This window comes from Pecten maximus, chromosome 9, assembly GCF_902652985.1.
Source record: "Pecten maximus chromosome 9, xPecMax1.1, whole genome shotgun sequence".
In the NCBI taxonomy this organism is placed as follows: Eukaryota; Metazoa; Mollusca; class Bivalvia; order Pectinida; family Pectinidae; genus Pecten; species Pecten maximus.
Genome location: NC_047023.1, coordinates 18,123,926 through 18,146,746, shown reverse-complemented (window position 1 = coordinate 18,146,746; position 22,821 = coordinate 18,123,926). Strand labels below are relative to the sequence as shown.

The following is a 22,821-nucleotide window of genomic DNA, read 5'->3' as shown; positions in this document are numbered from 1 at the left end:
CAGGGTATTATCGATCATCCCATTTTGTAGCTGACATGACTATCCCATTTTTCATAAAAACCTTAAAAATAATCATTCATATACAGTTCATACAATAAAAACTGTCAGACTGTCTGCGTGTGCATAGTAAAAAAAACACTTTCATCTTCCCTTTTCAGTTAAATTATCCCGTAACGTTACGTTGTTTTGAAAGACCCGCGCTAGCCAGTTTCAACAATGTCATCCATTAGGAATTTAAAGGCTCTCAGAAATCTAAGAAAAACCTCTAGTTATTCCGAAGGGTGTATTCTGAGTGATAGAAGCGATTGAATGACAAGACAAAAGCTTCTTACGACTTATATCAAGCTTTAATATGACAAATGGTCGATAATGCCAGTGGTCGATAATAACCCCAGTGTGCTCTATATCTTGATACAATATTTCGAAGCGCCATATTCGAAGGGGCATAACTCTAGCTGTACTCTTACAAAACAGCCACGTGGTTAGTTCTTTTAAAGCAAGTTCTTGTTCTTGATTCCGATATTGCTTTAATATTTGAAGCAAATCTGGGTTTTTTTTACTACTCGCTTTGCATTTATATCAAAACTCTGTATATGGTTCGCTACGTATTTCTAATCTGATCATGTATACCAAGTTTCATTAAAATCGGAGTATAGTGCTTTAGGAGGAGTTGTCCGGACAAGCCTCAACCAATGAGAAGCCGGCAGCCATTTTGAAAAAGGAATTTTTGAAAAAAAAATGTGGGATGCACAACTATATGTTATACTGATCATGTATACCAAGTTTCATTAAAATCGGAGTAGTACTTGAGAAGGAGTTGTCCGGACAAGTCTCAACCAATGAGAAGTCGGCGGCCATTTTGAAAATTGGTTTTTCAAAAAAAAAAAAATATGGGATGCACAACTACATGTTATACTGATCATGTATAGATCTACCAAGTTTCATTAAAATCGGAGTAGTACTTTAGAAGGAGTTGTCCGGACAATTATTGCGTGACGGACGGACGGACGGACGGACGGACAGACAGACAGACAGAGGGTAAACCTATAGTCCCCCCGTTTTTCAAACGGCAGGGGACTAATAATGAGATCAACCTGAAAATAATTACGAAGAATATATATACATATTTGTAGACCGCCCATTAATTGTTACAACACATAATTATACGATGTAAATTAAATATTATGAACATTACAATTGTACAAATTCAACCGATCTGAAAATAATTATAAACTTCACACACATGCAAATCTTACATATTCATGAACTCATTACCTATATTGAACATTTCCATTTACAGATATGATATATTGGACCTTTAAGATAAATAGCAAGCTAAGTAAACGTGAACATATATACATGTATACACGTACACACAAAAGTGAGTATAGCTAGCACCGTAAAAACACTCTCCTAACCATAAAAAAATACTTCCTAATCCCATAGTCTGAAAAATGTACAAGTTTGTTATCGTAATCGGCAGGATACTGCAGAGGGATCTTCACAATACACTTCCCGTATCTCCCTATCAACAGCCTGTTGCATTCCTCTGTCTATTGAATGATGCTTCCGTGAGCCCTGGTGCCTTGGAAAAATCTCCTCTTCTGCAAATCTCGGCGATATGAACCTTGGCGCCGCTCTTCTTCAATGTCTCCACGATCGCACACAGGTTGCTGAATATGTCTTTAGGAGAAGAATCTCGCCGAATGTCGTTGCCACCAAGATGCACAAAAACAACGTCCGGGTTGAAGCTCTCGAGGTCTGCCATCATCCAGTGTGGAATCGAGTCCGTCCTCATCCCTCCTTTGCCAAAAAAAAATCGGCAATCACCAGGCACATTTAATGAATAAAAAAGGAATCAATACACATATCTTTACTCGTGTAACTCCTCATATGTTTCAGTTACGATACAAAAACTATAGTTGTTTGTAAGAGGTTTATTATAGTCATTATCAGAGATCTTAAGTTTATATTAATTGAGTATACATGTCTCTTTCGTTATTAATCAATTCTTATTTGTATAGTATACATAACATTTGTCAATATAACTACATTGTATATACGTCTCTGGTGATGTATCAACTATAATGTTAGCTCAGAACTGATTGCCTATCAAGCAAAAGTAATTCAAGGAGTTATAAACGTTTCCATATCTACAAAAAGCTTTACTTATATAAATTTACATAAATTTTAAGAGTGAACAACATTTAATATCATCTTGTTATATTAAACTTATTTACATTCTGATCTTGACAATGAAATATTTTGAAATTGATAATTATTTGATGTGTAACTGTACCTTAAGGCAGAGACTTGTATACAAGTCTCTGCTTAAGGTCACCTTCACAGAAGTCTCTGAGTCTAGAGATGTAACTGCTGCCGAGAATTGCAAACTTCGCCATGATACAGACCAGTCAATATTAAGGGTGTGAAGTGGATAAACAAACAATATGGTGGGGGTGTGGCGTTGTGGGCGGGCCCATGTACGCCAGTCGCTCTGCAATGGTATAAAGATACCCCACGTTATAGTTTTTTTGTCGTGGGAGGGCGACCGAAGGGAGCCAAGAGGCTTACTATATACTTATGTTTAAAAAATTTATCTTTATATATTTTTATAAGTTATCTTTACAAAGAAAGAACCGATAGATATATATATTTGTTCAAGAGTGAAATTATTGTCGTATGTTGGTGTTCCAATAAGGGGCGATATATAATGTGTCTGTTATGTACCCCGGGTCTAAGGCCACCAGTTACACCCGACAGTCGAGGACGTCTCTGCTTCCGTGAGGTACAGTACTTTGTCCTTTTGCCGGGCTTGGCTGGAGGTATAGATGGTCCGGGGCTTCCCTATAGTGTATGCGGGTTTTATATATATATATTTATCTTATACTAGTGTATGCGTGTCAAATTATATAATATAAGAAAAATGCGAAAAAGCGGCAATAGAAGTTTAATAATAGAAAAACAAAGGATTTAACATAAAAAGGAGGAGGAAAAATCACTTAGCTGTCTAAAACTTATAAAAAGTAATTTATTGTTACGTGAGGGCTAATGTACCCAGCTTGTTTAAATAATTACGTAATAGCTACGTATAAATTGTATCAGTTAAAAACATTTAAAAAAAAAAAAAAAAAAAAAATTCAACTAGTTCCTCTGCCACAGGAATAGTTGTCTGATATCTTTTTGATGAGACAAAAATATAAGATATTATGGTTGCCAGGCGGACTGTGTCCTTTAGTGTCCTGGCCAAAAAAGTGGGATACAGTGTATATATATATGTAAAAAAAAATGAAAATGATGATACGATGCTATGAGATTGATGTAAATGAAGTAGAATTGAAGAAATTTGGTTTAAAATATTACCAGCTATTATGTGGAGATGATATAAAAAAAGAACAAAAGTTATTCCTTGACTATTTCCTCTGCCACAGGAACAGTTGTCTTCGTATGTAGTTTTTAACTTTTATCTTATAAAAGTAAGTATCCTTATACCAGTAGGTACAAGGTATAGTTTGCCAGGCGGGATTGACCCATTTAGTGTCCTGACCGGTATTTCTTGGGAGTTGTCTCCCCTGGTCCACTACAGGATTAGTGGGGGTCGACTCGTTTCACAATATATAACTAAGAATTAATGTGTGGAGCACTAATTATAGAAAAAAAATTGGGTTCTTTATAAAAAACGGTACAGGCTGGATATCAAGGGTTGTTAGCTTGGAGACTTGAGAGTGAAGTTCCCTTCATGGCATGCAGACAAGTAGCAAGACATTTGTATTGTACAACATTTAATTTTTCTAATTGTGAATTACTAGCCGAGTTGTAAACTGCGGCACCGTAGTCCAGTATACTACGTATTAGAGTTTTATATAACGCCATTAACGTATAGCGGTCACACCCCCAATCTGTTCCGCTTAAATACTTAAGTAAGTTTAGCCGTTGTTCACAACGTTGTACAATATTTTCGATATATGTGGACCCCAGGTACATGTAAGTCCACTATCGAAATACATACCTAGAAATTTTACTACATTTGCAAGTGATATTTTTGTGTCTCCCATTTGTATTTCAACGTCTGACATTTTTTAGTGTAAACTCGCACTTTGTTTTTTCCTGAAAAGAACACCAACTGTTTTTGTTTTTGATATTTTGAAACCCCATGTATTACACCAGTTTAATATTTTTGTTAATTCTGTAGATATACAGGTACTTAGAAATTTGATATTTCTGTGTGTCTTCCAGATGGCGCTATCATCTGCGAACTGAGAAATATCTTTTTTATTGTTCAGACAGTCTGATATATCATTAATACATATATTAAAAAGTGTTGGGCTGAGAACTGAGCCCTGGGGGGTACCGTTCTCTAGATAGTGGGTATCGGATATTTCATTTCCGATCCGTACTTGTATAAATTGATCCTGAAAAAAACCTTTAATAAATGCATACATATTTCCATTTATTCCAATATTTTTCATTTTATACAGTAAACCATCCCTCCACATCATGTCACAGGCCTTTTCAAAATCTATGAACACTGCTAGTAGCGACTCCTTATTTAAGTTGGCCTTTCTAATTTCGTTTTCTAATTTCACCAGTTGGTCTATGGTGCTTCTATTTTTTCGGAACCCGCATTGATTTACAGATATGACACCTTTATGTTCTAAAAACTATTTCAACCTGTTGTTGACCATTTTTCCATAATTTTGCATAATGTGGAGGTGAGTGATATTGGACGATATGATTGTGGTAAGTTAGGGTTTTTCCCCGATTTAAATATGGGTATTACAATTGAGTGTTTCCACTCTGTCGGGAGAACATGTTTTTCCCAGACCATATTTATAAATTCCAGAACTACTTTTTTGGCAGACACAGATAATTGTTTGTACATGTTATATGTAATATTGTCATCCCCCGGGCTAGTCTCTTTAGTTTGAGAAAGCGCTTCAATAAACTCCTGAAAGGTAAACATATTATTTATATTACTTGTGCATGGCACCGTATCATTTACATATTCTGAATATTGTTTATCAAATTCAGATTTATTTTTAATAAAATCATCTGTATAATTATCTGTTTTACTTACTGCAGTGTAGGTTTCTGCTAAAAGATTGCATTTGTCGGTATTAGTAATAACATATTTATTAGTAGTGATATTTACATTGTAATAGTGCTGGTGTTTGTTTGCTGGTGTTTGAAGTTTTCATATTCTTTACTGCCTTCCATACTTTTGTTAGAGATGTGTCATCATTTATATTATTACAAAACGTTTCCAATAATTCTCTTTGGTTTCTAATAGCGTTTGCTTGGATAATTCTCTTTTACGCCGATAATCTTGTAAGTTTTCACTATTAAAATTACGTCGGGCTTTATTATATGCCCGGTGCTTGTCACGTACAGCCCGAGTACACTCCCCGTTCCACCACGGAACTGCAGATCTGTTAATTTATTTCCCTGCTTTTTCGGAACACAGCTATCAGTAATGTTTATAATGGTATTAATAAGTTTAGTGTGGCTGCTCTCGACATTACCGTCTAAGAGTGCGGGAGTTACCTCCCTTGTACTGGTGGTTTTGTATCGTTCCCAGTCAGCCTTGTGAAAATTCCATCTTGGCTTGTTTACATTGTCATTTAAAAGTGGTTTACATTTATATATTGTTAAAACCGGATAGTGATCACTATCAAAATTATCTGGATATACATTCCAGGTACAATCCCACTATATAACTTTACCAAGCTCACTTGAAGGTTACGAGTCGATAACGTCATTACTATAGTGACCTCATAATGGTCACGTCGGCGATAACGTAAGATGGCTGTTGAAAAGGTGGTTCCGTCTTGGACAATAATAATTTGTTCTTTCATCGTAGGAGCAAAATTTCTGGATATAGTCTTTAAAAAACATTGTCAAATGTAAGTATAAGCATTGAACTGCTTTTATTTGGAAGTTATAGGCTGATGAATGCCAACTGGACAAAGGCAGCATGAAGCGCTAGCGCACTTCATCAAATTTGCCTTTGTCCAGTTGGCACACCCGTGGTTAGCATTCATCAGCCTTTAACTTCCAAATGAAAGAAGCTCAATGCCTAAGTATCACACAGTCGCGACTTTGTGTATTGATATTCCCCGTCGGACTTAGATATTGGAGAGGGATTTTCCCCGTCGGAATTTTTCGTACCATTATAAGTAGCCAATTAAGGTATTTTATAGCTGTAATCCAAACGAATTGTTGATTAATAATAGTTTACTGTAGTCAATGTTTAATGCCAAAACTCTGTCCATCGTGTTTTGATCGCGATTATTGGGTATTTTTGACAAAAATCATAGCAAATTCGTCGTTTGACAGTAGGGCAGCCGGATAATATTGAGCATCAATCAAACACGGCAAGGTTATGAGATTAACGAATTACTGATATGTATAAAGGAATTAGCGTGGAATTCCGTGGTTATCATCATATTTCCGATAGTATGTTAAAATGCCATGTATCACTATAAAACATACCCCAGCCATGTCCTTACGCCCTTCGGGTAGATACTCCCCGTCGGATTTGTATATACATGTACTCCTCGTCGGATTCGTAACTTCCGGTATCACCCGGTGAATGTTGATCCAGTATTTTACCAAATTATATAAGATATATAATATTCTTTATAAGATATCTTATATGATTTATAAGATATCTCATAAAAGATCTCACAAGATATCTTAGTTAATTTTCTTTATAATATATATCTTACATTTTTTATAAGATATCTTATAAAGAAAAGTATATAAGATATCTCATTCATTACATTAAATATCTTATAAAGTATATAAGATATCTTATAAAGTTTATAATATATGTTATATAATATATAAGGTATCTTATATAATTTGGTAAAATCCTTGATCAACGTTATTCCGTGAATAAATAGCAACTTGGCTTGTCATTCATGCGTCTCGTACGTAGGACAGGCCGACCTTAAATGACCTAGCTGTTGATAAGACGTTAAACAACACAAAACTAACACCAAACATAAGGGGGGGGGGGGGGGGGGGGGGGGGGGGGGGGGGGGGGGGGGGGGGGGGGGGGGGGAAGAAAAAAAAAAAAGAAAGAAAAATCATACAAGCATGAATTCGACATTTCATTTTTGACATATTTCATATACATTCAGCCTTTAGGTGGACTGCCGTTTTCGCGACTTCACATATATGGTGTATACTAGCTAATTATCTTTTAAACAGATTAAATTACCAATAGAAGCATTCGACAGCGTTTTGAAAAAAGGATTAAAACTTAAACATTCGAGTATGTTTGATGAAGGACATGCAGACAGGTATTGGAACCCCTGGTCCGATTCTCACAGTACTCCATACAAAAAACTCCTGTATTATGATATGCATAAAAAATGAAAAAATAGATGTACGCTATAATTGGTATATTCAGTATGAAGTAGTACATACAGGCTTCACATTTATTAAAACAAAAATCAATAAATTGGTTCCGGATTTTAAATATCCGGATTTTCCGAACGTGTGTTTACACAGGAAATTTAGTTTTGCCTACAGCGCAAAATGGAAGCAGAAAAGGTAAGATAGCGGAAAAAATTAATTTACAACATATGTCCAAACAAGATTTATTCTGTCTTTAGGATAGAGATATTTAATTTCAAATAGGTTTCAGAAAAAAAATTGTGTAGAGAATTGTGCCATTTTGGGTCAAATATCATAATATTTTGCAATGTTTTAGAATTTTTTAAGCTGTTACCATGGTATTCACAGCTCTTAAAATCACAGAAAATATCAGTTTACTTATCCTTCAGAGCTCTATTAAAATTGCAAATGTTGTACAGATTTCAAATAAATATACTTTATTAGAGGTTATATGTAAGGTTAACTGGCAATGTTAACATATCTAAAACATGTGCCATATTTTTCAGAATTTGGCATTTTTACTGTACACTGCTACCTTGATCGTACTTTAAATTTGCCCCCGTGTTATCAATTTTGATTTAAAATAATGATTTTGTATTATGTCGATATTGTCCAACTTAGTTATACACATCACATATTAACGTCGGGCATCGCAATCTGGGACAACCCTAGATGTCAGGACGTAAAGATGTTAATTACATTTCAGTAGCAGTTCGGAATTAACATTTAAGGTGAATTAGGCGGATTTATAATACCTTTATTTACACCCTCTGTACATCACACTGCCTTTAAAGTCGACAAGGGTATGTAAACACTTTCCATAATCCTGCAATGTGTAAATAATCAACTAGAGATTATCCCTATGGATTTTCGAGACAGCCCGAACTTAAATAACCCACGTAATTTTTTTTAAAAATAAGTAATTGAAAGTTTGGGTTTTTTCAGAGGATGGAAGGCATTTGACGGGATCGTGTAAATTAATGATATTTAAAATCAGTTAACTAATGACAATGTTTGCCTTAGCGAGATACTATAATTACGCCAACAAACATGTCCGCCAGCCTTCACTGAATAACATTGCTAGATTCAACTAATGGAAATGTGGAAGATTTTATAAAACAATCGCACACAATATCCCTTCTGGATAACATATTTTGGTATTAAGCATCACTGATGTGTCCTATAAAGACAACAGTTGTACGAAGCGGATCTTTATTCATTACTTGTCTTTTACTTATTAGGTTTTGCTTTGATAATGAGCCAATTCACCAAGAAATATCTCCCAGACACCAAATAAAAAACCTTTAAAGTGTAGCTAGATTTGAAGAGGTAATTGATAATTATTCAAAACGTGATATGGCGAATCAAACCTAACTTTATTTAAATCATTGAGATTAAAAAAGGCATGTAATATATTATATAAGATAATAAAAAATCTGCACCTTACATATATTTTATTAGATATCCTTTAATTTTTTATTGAATACGTGTGACGTCGGATAGCCGACGTGATGATGTATAAAACACCAGACGCTGAAAAAGTCCAATGTCATCACGTGATATGAAATAATCACTTAGTTTTTATGTTACACCTATTTATTCATTCATTTGTGTCACTTTTAAGTTAAATATTTGACCGTATTGGGACTTGCTATGAGTTACAGAATCTTTTTTTATTCATTTATCAGGAAAAGCATTTTTTCTTCCAAAGGAGGTGAATCCCTCTTCTCTAATCCTTCAAATGTAAGTTGTCTGGTTGAGTTTTATCTTTAAAAGTGTCAACTTCTCGAATGATTGACAATGTGATATGATATCAGCAAAGATTAAAGGAAAAATACACTACATGGTATAACGTTATCCTTACTTAAAAAAATATCTGATGTAGTTTATTTCAATACTGTCAAAAATAATCCAGATATGTAAAAGCGGGTAACTAGACAACTGAGTTATGTGAATGTAAAGCAAGCGAGACTGAACACAATGTAGTGTTCAAACAATCCGTGTTTTTCCGTCCAATTCTTTTTTGGACAGTCTAGTAGATACTCCATCATCTGGTCGATATGCATTAACGATTGTCTGTAGGACTTTGTCGGAAATTTAAATATATCTATCAAGAATGAATGAACATGTCTTATAAGCTTGGTTCAATTCTACGTGTGCAGCAATAACCTGAATAGGACAAACTCGTAGAGAGGGTATAATTACTGTCCCTGACCACAGTATGTTATCATATGTAAACTACGAGGGTTAATTGATATACATGTACTGTATAACGTTGTGAGCCTCGTACGGGAGGATCTGAATTTTGCAGGACATATTGTATTATTTTTCAACACAATCCCCTTCAGTATCTATTCACTTTTGCCAGCGGTGTTTGAGGGCCTCAATGTCACTTTTATAGAGCTACTTTTCTTGGACGTTCAGAAAGTCATCCACTGCATGCATGACGTCATCAGCGGGCTGAAAGTGTGTGTCTGAAATATATAGCTGTTTTCAGTTTTTGAAATAGATGAACGCCTGATAGAGCGAGATCAGGTGAATAAGTCGGATGCTCAATCAATTTAAAGCCACAATCGTGAAATAACAGCCATGGCAATGGCAGACTTGTGAACAGAAGTATTGTCCTGATGGAATAACACATATTTATTGAGCTTTCTGTGGCGCTTAAGTTTAATATTTTCCTGTAACTGCCTCCATTGTTTCGATTGTTGTTTGGCCTCTCTGTGTTAAAATGATGGAACCATGTTTCATCCGTAGGGACAAATCTCTTGAGAAAGTTGGCAGGATCTTCTTAAAAAAAGGTTAACATTAGCACGCAATAATGTGCTTCTGGTGCGCTTCTGATCAACTGTCAGAAGTCTCGGTACCAATTGGGCCGAAAGCTTTCTAATATGCAAGATCCTCGGTAGGAATGGAATGAACTCCTTTCCGTGAAATGCCAACTCTACAGCTGGCTATATATCTTTCTGTGACTCGTCCGTCAGTCATAACAATATCATGAACTTTATTAACCATCTCTTGGGTTGCAACACTGACAGGCCGTCCTGGACGGTGGGTCATCCTCAAGGCTCTGTCGGCCGCGCTTAAATTTCGCCATCCACCTTTTCCCTGTAGAATATGAAGGGAATATTTCCCTAGTGTTGCTACCATATCATCATGGATATCCTTCGGTGTTAAAACTTTTTTATGCAAATATTTGATCACTTTTCTTTCACCGATATTGTCCATTATGCTAAAGTCGTTTGAACTAACCAAATGAGACCCTATATAGTCAGAGAATAGTAGGACTTAAAAAGAAAAAAAAAAAAAAAAAAAAGGTTGAGTACCTCCTTCAGTACGAGGCTCACAACATATCAGTCATCCCTTGTAAATATACCTATCTCCTCTACTATTTTAAGAATAACAGCAAAAGTAGATTTTTATGAACCTTATGAAAAGTACGAAAATAAGACCGGGTGATTCGGAAGGGTAAACGTCTCTGCTTCCTCAACAACACCTTCCATACCGCTAAAGTCCAGATCAAAAGTCCAATAATCCTAAACACCCACTCCTTAAAACGTTTTCTATCAAGTCACTGGAGTTTTCTTCAAAACTGAGCGAACATCTTTGCTCTTTTGTTGTGAGAGCTTTCTTTGAAAAAAAAAAAGAAAAAGAAAAAAGAAAAAAAGCGGGGAAGGGGAATTGGTTGAAGTTTAGGAATATGATATTGAACTTCAGTCTATATGAGAGTTAATCTAACATATCCATAACATAAGAAATGTGCATAGGATGACATAATGAGATTGATTGTATTTCTGGTGGATAACATCAAGACCTCCCAACAGACTAAGGGAATACCCATGGGAACCACAGGCGCTTGCATAGAACATGGGGATTTGATTTTTTATATGGCAGTAGTATGTGTACTGTGGAAAGTACACTACCATATGAAAGAAATTAAATTAAATTTTCTATGCAAGTGCCTGTGTTGGGAACAAACTCCACCCTCACTTGGTTGACGTGTTCATTATTTTAAGGACATTAACCGATTTTAATTACAGCGCCCGTCTTGTATTTTGTATTAGTCTTCTTGTTACAACTCATGTGGAACAAGTATTGGAGACTTATTTTCCTTTGCTGCTGAAGAAGTATGTGTATCAGAGTAATGACCAGGTTGTCTACCATTTAAATTCACAGACAGTCAAAACGGACATCACAATTTACCCAAAAACACCACCCAAACATACCTACACATGGAAATGAAGATATTAACACATGAAAGGTAGCTACAATCGAAATATAGGCGTTTAAATTGTGGGAAGGGAAGTAACTCTCACAGATAAACATTACCACAAGAATTCAGTAATAATATCCAGCTATGTATTCTGTACATGAATAAGAATAGTTGATTTTGTTTGTATTTATTCCAGTGTAATTACATGTAATCTGTATCTCACACACACTACAATGATAAATATTTCTACAGTAACATTAACAGTACATCAAGAATATATCTTAGAGAAGACTTTCTGTAATTTAGAAATAGCAATGCTAAACTTCAACTGTCTGCAATTTTGCTTTCTGGATTAGATTAAAAATCAAATAGGCACAACTTGTGACCAAGGGCAACCTACATATGAAGCTTAATACCATGGGAACCTACATATGCAATATGAGAGATACCTTGGAACTTTTTGATTTCTGGATCATATTCAAAATAGAGCTAGAACACCTATACTGGTCAGCACGGGCCCCATTATGTGGCAAGGGAGCAACATATACATCATACACATCCGCCTCCATATCTGTTGGGCTTACAGGAAAGGAAAAACCTGAATAAAACTCTTGTTAGACTGACCCAGCCACATTGACCTTAACATTCGGTCAGTTGTCTCCTTGTTTTATTCTGAACAACTTTGCTTCATCATGTCATAACAAAAATTCAACCAGAAAAAGATACAATATTTGACCTTTGACCTATGACCTTGAATTTCGACTTAATGATCTTGACCTTTGGTGAGCCGACTCTTTGTTTAATTCTGAACAAATAGGGGAACTTATCAGTGATTCAATGAGTTTGCTTGATAACAACCTTCAATTGTGAAAATCTAAGATAGCCACTGCCTGTCGGCCATCTTGTTTCCAAATTAGACTGAAAATCATATGGAGACATCAAGCGACCAAGGGGAACACACCATTGAAGTTTAGGAAAAATCCTTCTGGTACTTCTCAAGAAATAGAGATAACAAACTTCAAAATCCTAGATGGCCACCTTGCAGCCATTTTGTTTTCTAGATCAGGCTCAAAATCAAATCGGCACATCTACCAACCAAGGGAATCCGACCAGTGAAATTGGAGAAAAAGTCCTTCCTTACTTCTCTATATATAGCGATAACAATCTTCAATTCCTAAAATCCTAGATGATGGCCTGTCTCAAGGTAGAATATACACAACTAGGAACTAAGGAGAACCTACAGGTACATGTGAAATTTGAGAAAGATTCGCGAGAACCTTTCAGAGAAAAAGTGATAAAAAGAATCGTTTAAGGACAGACAGATGATGGATATGAGACAAAGAGTGATTTGATTAGCCCACCATCTATGGCACAAGACAATTCCTAATTTTTTGAAAATGGAAAACAAAACATTAAATCCATATATCTGGACCAAGAATTCTGAATTCATGCCAAGTCTCTGTGTGATACTCTGACCAAGGACTTATCTAAGTCAGTGACAAGGTCATAGTGACAAAGCTTATCTGACAATATCAACAATGGGATCACAAAGTATATACATGTATATACATACATTGATGTGAATTATACACATATAACATATATTAAACAAAGTGCAATTATAAGGGGAAATTCAAATCTTTAACCTTTAAATCAAAGCACATATGCATATGATACAGTGTGTTAATTATTTGAGATATATAACACAGTAGCACACGTGACAAAGGAGGACAATTTTTATGACTCTTTTCTCATGAAGTCTCAAAAACAGGAACTATAGCACCTCATAACCTAGCCAAAAACAGACACAGCTTATATATTACATATGTATGTGATAGTTTGTAATTTACTTGTGTCTTGATAAAGGGGCATGCAGATTGCCTCGGAAATTTGCCAATTTACTTGTCAGTACTATCGTTCTTACTACATGATTAATTATATATATATTTATATATGTATACATATGAAAGTTTTCAAATATATAAACATATGAAAACTTTCAAAAACCATTGTGCATCAGTAGAGAGCAAAAATAAAGAAATCAACACAGCAGTCAGTGATCGCTATATATATACACAAGAGATCTTTCTGGGATCTAGATGCCCACCATTGACGATCCTGAGTGGTTTTATGTAACAGTTATGTTTTATTTATATACATATAAGAGAACTTTCCATGAATTAAAAATTGCAATACTAAACTTCAACTCTTGACTATTTCTGTTTTCTGACTCAAACTCAATATCAACTGGGCACAACCAAAGGAACCATCAGGAACCTATTTATGTAGTTTGAGAAAAAAGCCTTTTGTACTTCTTAACAAGAGATCCAAGAAGTCCCAAAATGCAATATGCACAACTAGGGACCAACCGGAACATAAATATGAAATTTGAGAAGATCCCTTTAGTATTCTCTGAGAAATAACGATTAGTACTCTCTGAGAAATAGCAATAACAAACTTCAATGGTCAAAATCCAAGATGGCTGCCTGTTGACCATGTTGTTTCCAATCGGTTTTAAAATGCAATGTGCATAACTAGGGACCTAGGGGAGGTAACATATGGAATTTAAGACATATTCCTTCAGAACTTTCAAAGAAAGCCAAATCCAGGCTGCCTGTCGTGCATGTTTTTTTTAATTGGTCCCAAAATGCAATATGCACAACTAGGGACCATGGGGAACTTACATAAATGCCATCACTCTAACTTGTTATCTCAATACATAATACATAGCACAATCACAAGGTACTACACTTAAAATAGATTCTAATTTTAATATAGTGTTTCTCCTCTATGTTATCACCACCTCCATAACATATTGAGACAGTCTTATGTATGGAGGAGTCAATGATGATTCTACTCTATCTAATGTATTGAGATAATACTCAGTTTTAACAACTGTATTCATATTAAGTAAAGCATTACCTTCCTATGTTGTATATGTTATGTATATCTGATCAATACCATAGAAAGACAATGGAATGGTAAACAAGAGATCCCAGAGGGATCTTGGCGCCCACCATTGAATGATCTTTATAGGTTCCATGTAAGATTGACCTTTTCTCTATTTTTCCCTTCCTCTTACTAATCTGTGTATATTGAGAAACATCCCTCCAGTACTTTTCAAACAAGGGGAACCTATGTATGAAATTTGAGAAAGATCCCTTGACTACATTCTGAGAAATAGTGATAACAAACTTCAATTGTCAAAATCCAAGATGGCTGCCTGTCGGCCATGTTGTTTTCCGATTGGTCTCAAAATGCAACATGCATAACTAGGCACCAAGGGGAGCCTACAAACGAAAATTGAGAAAGATCGCTTTAGCACTTTCTGAGAAATAGCGGTAACAAACTTCAATTGTCAAAATCCAAGATGGCTGCCTGTCGGCCATTTTGTTTTCCGATTGGTCTCAAAATGCAATATGCATAACTAGGCACCAAGGGGAGCCTACAAACGAAAATTGAGAAAGATCGCTTAAGCACTTTCTGAGAAATAGCGGTAACAAACTTCAATTGTCAAAATCCAAGATGGCTGCCTGTCGGCCATTTTGTTTTCCGATTGGTCTCAAAATGCAATATGCATAACTAGGCACCAAGGGGAACCTACAAACGAAAATTGAGTATATGTATATCTGATCAATACCATAGAAAGACAATGGAATGGTAAACAAGAGATCCCAGAGGGATCTTGGCGCCCACCATTGAATGATCTTTATAGGTTCCATGTCAGATTGATCTTTTCCCTACTTTTCCCTTCCTCTAAGTCTTACTTATCTGTGTAAATTCAGAAACAGCCCTCTAATACTATTCAAACAAGGGGAACCTATATATAGAATTTAAGATTTAGCTATAATGGCTGTCTGTCGGCCATGTTGTTTTCGTATTGGTCCCAGTATGCAAAACTAGGCACTGAGGGGAACCTACATATGAAATTTGAAAAAGATCCCTTCAGTACTTTCACAGAAATAGCGATAACAAACTTCAATTGTCAAAATCCAAGATGGCTGCCTGTCAGCCATGTTGTTTTCTGATTAGTCTCAAAATGCAATATGCATAACTAGGCACCAAGGGGAACCTACATATGGAATTTGAGAAAGATCCCTTCAGTACTTTCTCAGAAATAGCGATAACAAACTTCAATGGTCAAAATCCAAGATGGCTGCCTGTCGGCCATCTTGTTTTTCGATCGGTCCCAAAATGCAATATGCATAACTAGGCACCAAGGGAAACCAACATATGAAATTTGAGAAAGATCCCTTCAGTACTTTCTCAGAAATAGCGATAACAAACTTCAATGGTCAAAATCCAAGATGGCTGCCTGTCGGCCATGTTGCTTTCCGATCGGTCCCAAAATGCAATATGCATAACTAGGCACCAAGGGGAACCTACATATGGAATTTGAGAAAGATCCCTTCAGCACTTTCTCAGAAATAGCGATAACAAACTTCAATGGTCAAAATCCAAGATGGCTGCCTGTCGGCCATCTTGTTTTTCGATCGGTCCCAAAATGCAATATGCATAACTAGGCACCAAGGGAAACCAACATATGAAATTTGAGAAAGATCCCTTCAGTACTTTCTCAGAAATAGCGATAACAAACTTCAATGGTCAAAATCCAAGATGGCTGCCTGTCGGCCATGTTGCTTTCCGATCGGTCCCAAAATGCAATATGCATAACTAGGCACCAAGGGGAACCTACATATGAAATTTGAGAAAGATCCCTTCTGTACTTTCTCAGAAATAGCGATAACAAACTTCAATGGTCAAAATCCAAGATGGCTGCCTGTCGGCCATCTTGTTTTCCGATCGGTCCCAAAATGCAATATGCATAACTAGGCACCAAGGGGAACCTACATATGAAGTTTGAGAAAGATCCCTTCAGTACTTTCTGAGGATTAGCGATAACAAGAATTGTTTACGGACGGACGGACGGAGGGACGGACGGAGGGACGGACGACGGACCACGGACGCAGGGCGATTTGAATAGCCCACCATCTGATGATGGTGGGCTAAAAACAATAGCAGAAAGTACGATATTTATAATAATATGTCTCAAATATCAACACAACAGCCAGGTTTTGGACAGAAGATGCAGTTTATCAATATTACATAATTATTTACAGAATCCACAATTACACCATGTGTAATATTACATAATTAATAACATTTTCCTGAATCTCCAACTATTCTATTGCTATCTAAAAGCTACACATCTTAAACTAGGTTCACCTCTACCTCTTTGGTATAATCTAGTCTCAAACAATAACAATACAATCAACTTTACTTAGACAAATATAGCAGCATCCATTTTAGAACATGGACACTGCAGTTGTCTTTGTATTTATCATACAAATCACACATACATGTACATGTATATCAACATGTACCAAATTTTATCAAAATCAGACAATATCTAAATTCCAATCTGGACCCTCTGTTTGGTGGCCATCTTAAATCCTATACCAGTATTTTTGTTTAAAATGAAACATTGCCATGTTATCATCCCTTTCACCAAGTTTCATTTGGATCGGCATCAAATAGAACAAAAGTTGTTACTGGATATGATTAGGGCCAGTCAGAGATTCATAAAATTAACACAGCCATTGTCTTAGTATAAACCAACCACATGAACATACCAATTTTCATGAAAATTGGGCATTATCTAAATTTTGACCAATCAGAAGCCTCCATTTACATATGTAGCTGTGATCTTGAATCGTAATTGAGCATTTTTCTTTCACTTAAAATCAGAGATGTCATGTTTTCATTCCTCCAATCAAGTTTCATTGAGATCCACCAAACAGAACAAAAGTTGTTACTGCATATGATCTCAGCCAAACAGAGGCTGTGATGGCCATCTTGGATGAAAAGAGTAAGGTGCACAAGATATCACACTTATTATATGTACGCAAAGTTTGGTGAGGATCGCATTGGTAGTTCCTGAGATTAGCTTTTACATTGCATCAGGACGGGCATAAAGACCCCATGATGTCAAGTAAATGAAATTATACTAACATTATATGGCCTAATTAATGCTGCCGCCATCTTCATGTGGTTGTTTTTAATGTCTAAGTAATGGTATATAATTACAAACTGTATTTGTTATACATCTGGTTAGATCTTGGTGATAGCAATAGGCTTACTTACAGTGGTTTAGTGGCTTTAGTTGAGGTAAAACTGAAATATCTGTAGAGAAAGTATGCATATAACTACACCAGTAAACCTGTATGTAGTCCACAAAGTATGCTCACCTCAACTAGTTTTTGGATGAGATATCACCACACTTAACTAAAATATTTTTTGAAAGAGAAAGACAATTATCAATTTTCAAAAGTTAACTGTACATTCGAATTCCTGTATGTTAAAGATAATGTTCAATATGGCAATACTTACTGTCACTGCAACACTGTTTTAATACCTTATTAAAAATGATGAGGACAAGAATATTTCTTCAAGCTTATCTTTTTGCTTTGTCACCTTGTTACACAGGTAATCAGTTGCAAGTGTACAGTAGTTAGAATGGACATCTAATTTTATTTCTTGAACAATTTGACAAGATGATCATACAAAGGGTTCTTCCTGCTGTACTTGAATTCCTTTGCCATGTCTAAAACAGATCTCCCGTTATCAGTAAGCATAGTTGTGATGTCATATTTCTGCCCTGTCGACTCTGCGTACTGTTGCAAATGAGTTTCATATTTAGTGAACCAGTTTACATCTGATGTACGCTTGGCTATGTAATGTAGACAATGGCAGTCAAACTTGTCTATCATTGTGGTAAGTACCGGGTAGCGCAAACACAAATCTAGACAAAGCTCCTTGTCACTCTGAATACAACAAATATGTAATATGGTTCTCCCTTCCTTATCTACAACTGTAGTTAGTGCCGGGTAGAGCTCGCACAAATCTAAACAAAGCTTTCTGCGTCCCTTTTCACAACACATATGTAATATAGTCCTCCCTTTATTATCTACATATGAGGTTAGTGCTGGGTAGGCTCTGCATAACTCTAAACAAAGCTCCCTTTGTCCCGTCCTACAACTCGTATGTAATACAGTCTTCCCAAACTTGTCTGCAATTGTGATTAGTTCTGGATATAACTTACATAGTTCTAAACAAAACTTCACATGTCTCTTTATACAACTCACAAATAATACTGTCCTCCCATCTTTGTCTACAATTGTGGTTAGTGCTGGGAAGAGTTTACATAACTCTAAACAAAGCTCTGTATGTCCATTCATACAACTCCAATGTAATATTGTCCATCCATAGCTATCTACGATGGTGGTTAGTGCTGGGAAAGATTTACACAACTGTAAACAAAGCTCCCTGTGTCCCCTCTTACTACTCCAATGTAATATTGTTAAACTGCGTTTATCTACAACTGTGATTAGTGCTGGGTATAACTTACATAAATCTATACAATTCTCTGTGCAACCCCACTCACTACACACATGTAATACTGTCCTCCCCTCATTGTCTTTGACTGAGGCTAATGCTGGATATAATTTACATAAATCTACACAAAGCTGCATGTCTCTCCACCAACAACTCCAATGTAAAAATGTCTTCCCTTCATTATCTACAACTGTGGTTAGTGCTGGATATAATCTACACAAATCTAAACAAATCTCCCTGTGTCCTCTAAAACAGCTTACATGCAATACAGTTCTCCCATACATATCTACAACTGTGATTAGTGCAGGATATAGCTTACACAACTGGAAAAAAAGCTCCCTGTGTCCATACCTACAACAAAAATGTAAAATTGTGTCCTCAAACTTATAACCTAAAGTTGTGGTTAGTGTTGGATAAACCTTGCACAAATCTAAACTAAGCTCTCGTTTTCCATGCTTACAACTCTGATGTAATACTGTCTTGCCAAACTTATCTATTAACTGTGACATGAACTGAGCACATGCACAATTTTGATGTACCACACGACCATCTTCTGATTCACACTGATGTTGCGCATCTTCAACTCTACACAAGGATTTAAGTACCGTTCTCTCCACAGTCTGAAATATACTACAGTTTCCTGTCAATACCACAAGATGGAGTGTGCTACTTCCATCTTTTTCAGTGTCATATACCAAGTCTGGATAAGTGTCACACAACAAGGTCACCATCTCTTCTCTTTCACTCAAACACGCCTCGTGAAGAACATTTATATGTGCTGCATAATGTGATGATCGTGACCTGCGTGCCTTCGTTGTAGGAGTGATGTCATATGTCAGTAGTTTCCTCAGTAGATCTACACTCCCACCCTTCACTACAAAAAATGGTGTCTCCTTGTCAGGTGTAACACCCTGTAATAGGAGATACGAGGCACATTCTTCTGAACCAATGGAGCATGCTCCATTCAATAAGGCAAGTTTTATCTCAAGACACAAAGTTTGGTCAACATTCTGACCATTTAGCCATTTAATATATCCCTGTAGAAACTGGGTATCATTCCATACATCTAATGTAACTAAATATTCCCATTCACTAAAATACCTATATCTTCTGGGATCAATAGATTTAAACTCTTTGAGTGAGCGTTTGTACATGGCATCTTTTTTTTTCGTAAGATGATATGACTATCCTGTTTGGGGTGTGTTTGGCTGTAGTAAGAAAACTGAGGAACTTGCTGGGACAATTTTGTATGTAACCAATGGGAGTTTTCTCTCCATACAAAAATGCCACTGTTTCCTCAATCGAATCATGATTGAATTTGTAATAAGAATCAAATCCTCCTTCTATTTCGGTGAACTCTTTTTTCACTAGCGAACCCAGCAGACTTTCCAATGATTCCTTCACAAATTCAGGTTTTCTCCCCTTGTTGTACATGAGTTCTGAAGTTGGAATAACTCTGACTACATCAACAGCAAATGCTGCTTCTAGCAATTTGTTATTAATATTTTCACTGGAAGGGTCTAAATCATTTTCCATCAATTTGCCTCCATTGAGAAACAGATAGAGCAACCCATAAAATTTCCCATCTTTTAATTTAGCTAAAGCTGATTTCATAAAATGAAAAGGTCTTCTAAAGAAGTTTAATCTCTCTTCTTGCAAAGCGGGTGTGTCCCTGAACAATCTACAACACTGGGGAAACCCAATGTCTGGGGCTGATCTTATTATCTCTTTCTCTTCATCATCTGTCCATTTAACAAATTCATCTTTTGGTTCATATAACCTTAATAATTCCAGTTTTTCTTTTTCATCTTTGTACTCATTTAGGTCAATAATGTTTTGTTCTGTGAATATATTTTCCAAACAAGAACTATCTAAAGAGTTTAAAATTCCACTGCGAATGGTAATGACAAGAAAATTGCTCTCAGAGTGCTCACTTTCACAAAATTTGGATAGAACAGCTTTTTGTCTTTTCTCCCATTCTTCCACATCTGCATAACACACAGCATTCTTACCAAAAATATCATCTAAATAAACAACTAATTGTGACTTTGGTGCCACTGAATCTAAGTCCTTTATGTCATATAATTCCAGTGGTTGTCTGCAAAGGTTCTTCTGTTGCTCCTCCTCACTGCAAAGTGAACGAAGGAGTTCAATTGCAATAGATGATTTCCCATCTCCCGTATTTCCCTGGATTATAACAATCCTGTTCTTCAGAAGTTTTTCCCGGGCATCACAGAAACTTTTGGTGGCAATAAACTGGTAACTTTTTCTTTCATTATTTATCATGTTTTTTGTTGTTTCTGCAAGGAAATATGTAATAATTAACTCTAAGATGAATCATCACTAGTATTTAGGAAAACCCAAGACAGCTGGCCATGGTAAACAAGCATTCTGTGAGTATTGCTAAACCAACACATGTTCCCTACCGGTGCCCCCAAGTTAAACCTTTAGCCAATTCAAGTTTGATTAAAAAAATTGATAGCCACAACGTTAACTGAAACATGGTCATTTTATGAAAATAAGTTCATTCCAAACAATGTGTAAATTCAACTCTATTGGGGTGAATAAACAATGTTTCCTGCCCATAAAAGCTATTCAGGTATTCTTTTTGTATGTCTACTGTAGAGAATAAAAGGATCTAAAGTGAATTTAAATTGAAATGTATAATAACAGACTTGGATTGAAATATAAACATAATTCTGTATAGCACAGCATAGTAGTACACTGATTTTATTCCAAAAGAATCTCACATCAGTGAAGCATTCAATACAGAGAAAACAGTTAAGCCCATATCATGGAGAAAAAAACAATAAAAAAAAAAGATTTTTTTTTTTTTTCATTTTCAACTGTACAAAAGTAATGCCACACACCCAAAGAACCTCTATGCAAAGAATCGGCATCCTTATACCATTATTAAGTGAATGGTGTGACACTATAAAACTTTAACCTCAATACAGCAATAACAGTTAAGTTCATAATATGGCAAAAATTTCAAAAAAAAACCCCAAACTTTTTTCCTTTTTAACTGTACAAAAGTAATGCCACACACCAAAAGAACCTCTATGCAAAGAATCAGCATCCTTATACCACTATTAAGTGAATGGTGTGCCATTATAAAACTTTAACCAAAACTCTAACCGGACGGACGGACAGACGCAGGCAAAACCTATAGTCCCCCATTTGGGGAAATTCATGAATACCCTGTGAGGACCACTTATATTCTTAACATTAAAAGTTTAAAATCTAGGGCACAGAAAAGGTCCCCACAATGTATGTGCTTCTAAACCTGAACTTAACTTGAGTGTAATGACTCAAGAGAATGTGCATGAACTCTTTTGACCTTTTGACCTATAAAGCTATCCCAAGTAGGTAATTTCTTCAGTAAAGCACTGATTAAAAGTCAGAGGATAACAAGCCTCAGCTAGAACTGTAAACCAATGCCAACCCAAAAACCTTTTACATTTCATTTGCAACCATGGCAACCAAGTGACATCTACCAGGTATTGTTTGGGAAAACAGCAGTGCTGCATTTGATATCCCTCAAAAAACTTATATACCAATTTTCAGCTTAATGAGACAATATCTCAATTCAGACCAATCAGAAGCTTCCATTATTTCCATTGTCTTGAGTAATAGGTATTCATAAATAACCCAACCTGACTAAGTTTAATAAATTGACGTCACACAAAACCTGTGTTATAGTGACCTGATTACCACAACATCTATTGTTTTGGAAAATAGTGCCAAGGTACTAGCTTGTCCTCAGCTTAATTGGACAATAATTCAAATTTGATCAATCAGAAGCCCCA

The 22,821-nt window shown here is 35.9% G+C and overlaps 1 protein-coding gene across 7 annotated transcripts in view; it reads right to left on the bottom strand.

The window, feature by feature from the left end:
* LOC117334562 overlaps positions 1–22,821 on the bottom strand; it is a 118,639-nt gene that overhangs the window by 30,529 nt on the left and 65,289 nt on the right. For 3 of the 7 annotated variants that reach the window (XM_033894252.1, XM_033894251.1, XM_033894249.1), the window contains exon 8: positions 16,692–21,312. The exons of the other annotated variants lie outside the window; for them this stretch is intronic. In XM_033894252.1, the coding sequence (XP_033750143.1) occupies positions 20,138–21,312 (1,175 nt within the window). In that variant the 3' untranslated portion in view covers positions 16,692–20,137. Of the gene's footprint in view, positions 1–16,691; positions 21,313–22,821 lie in introns of those variants that run through there. 7 annotated transcript variants of the gene reach the window in all.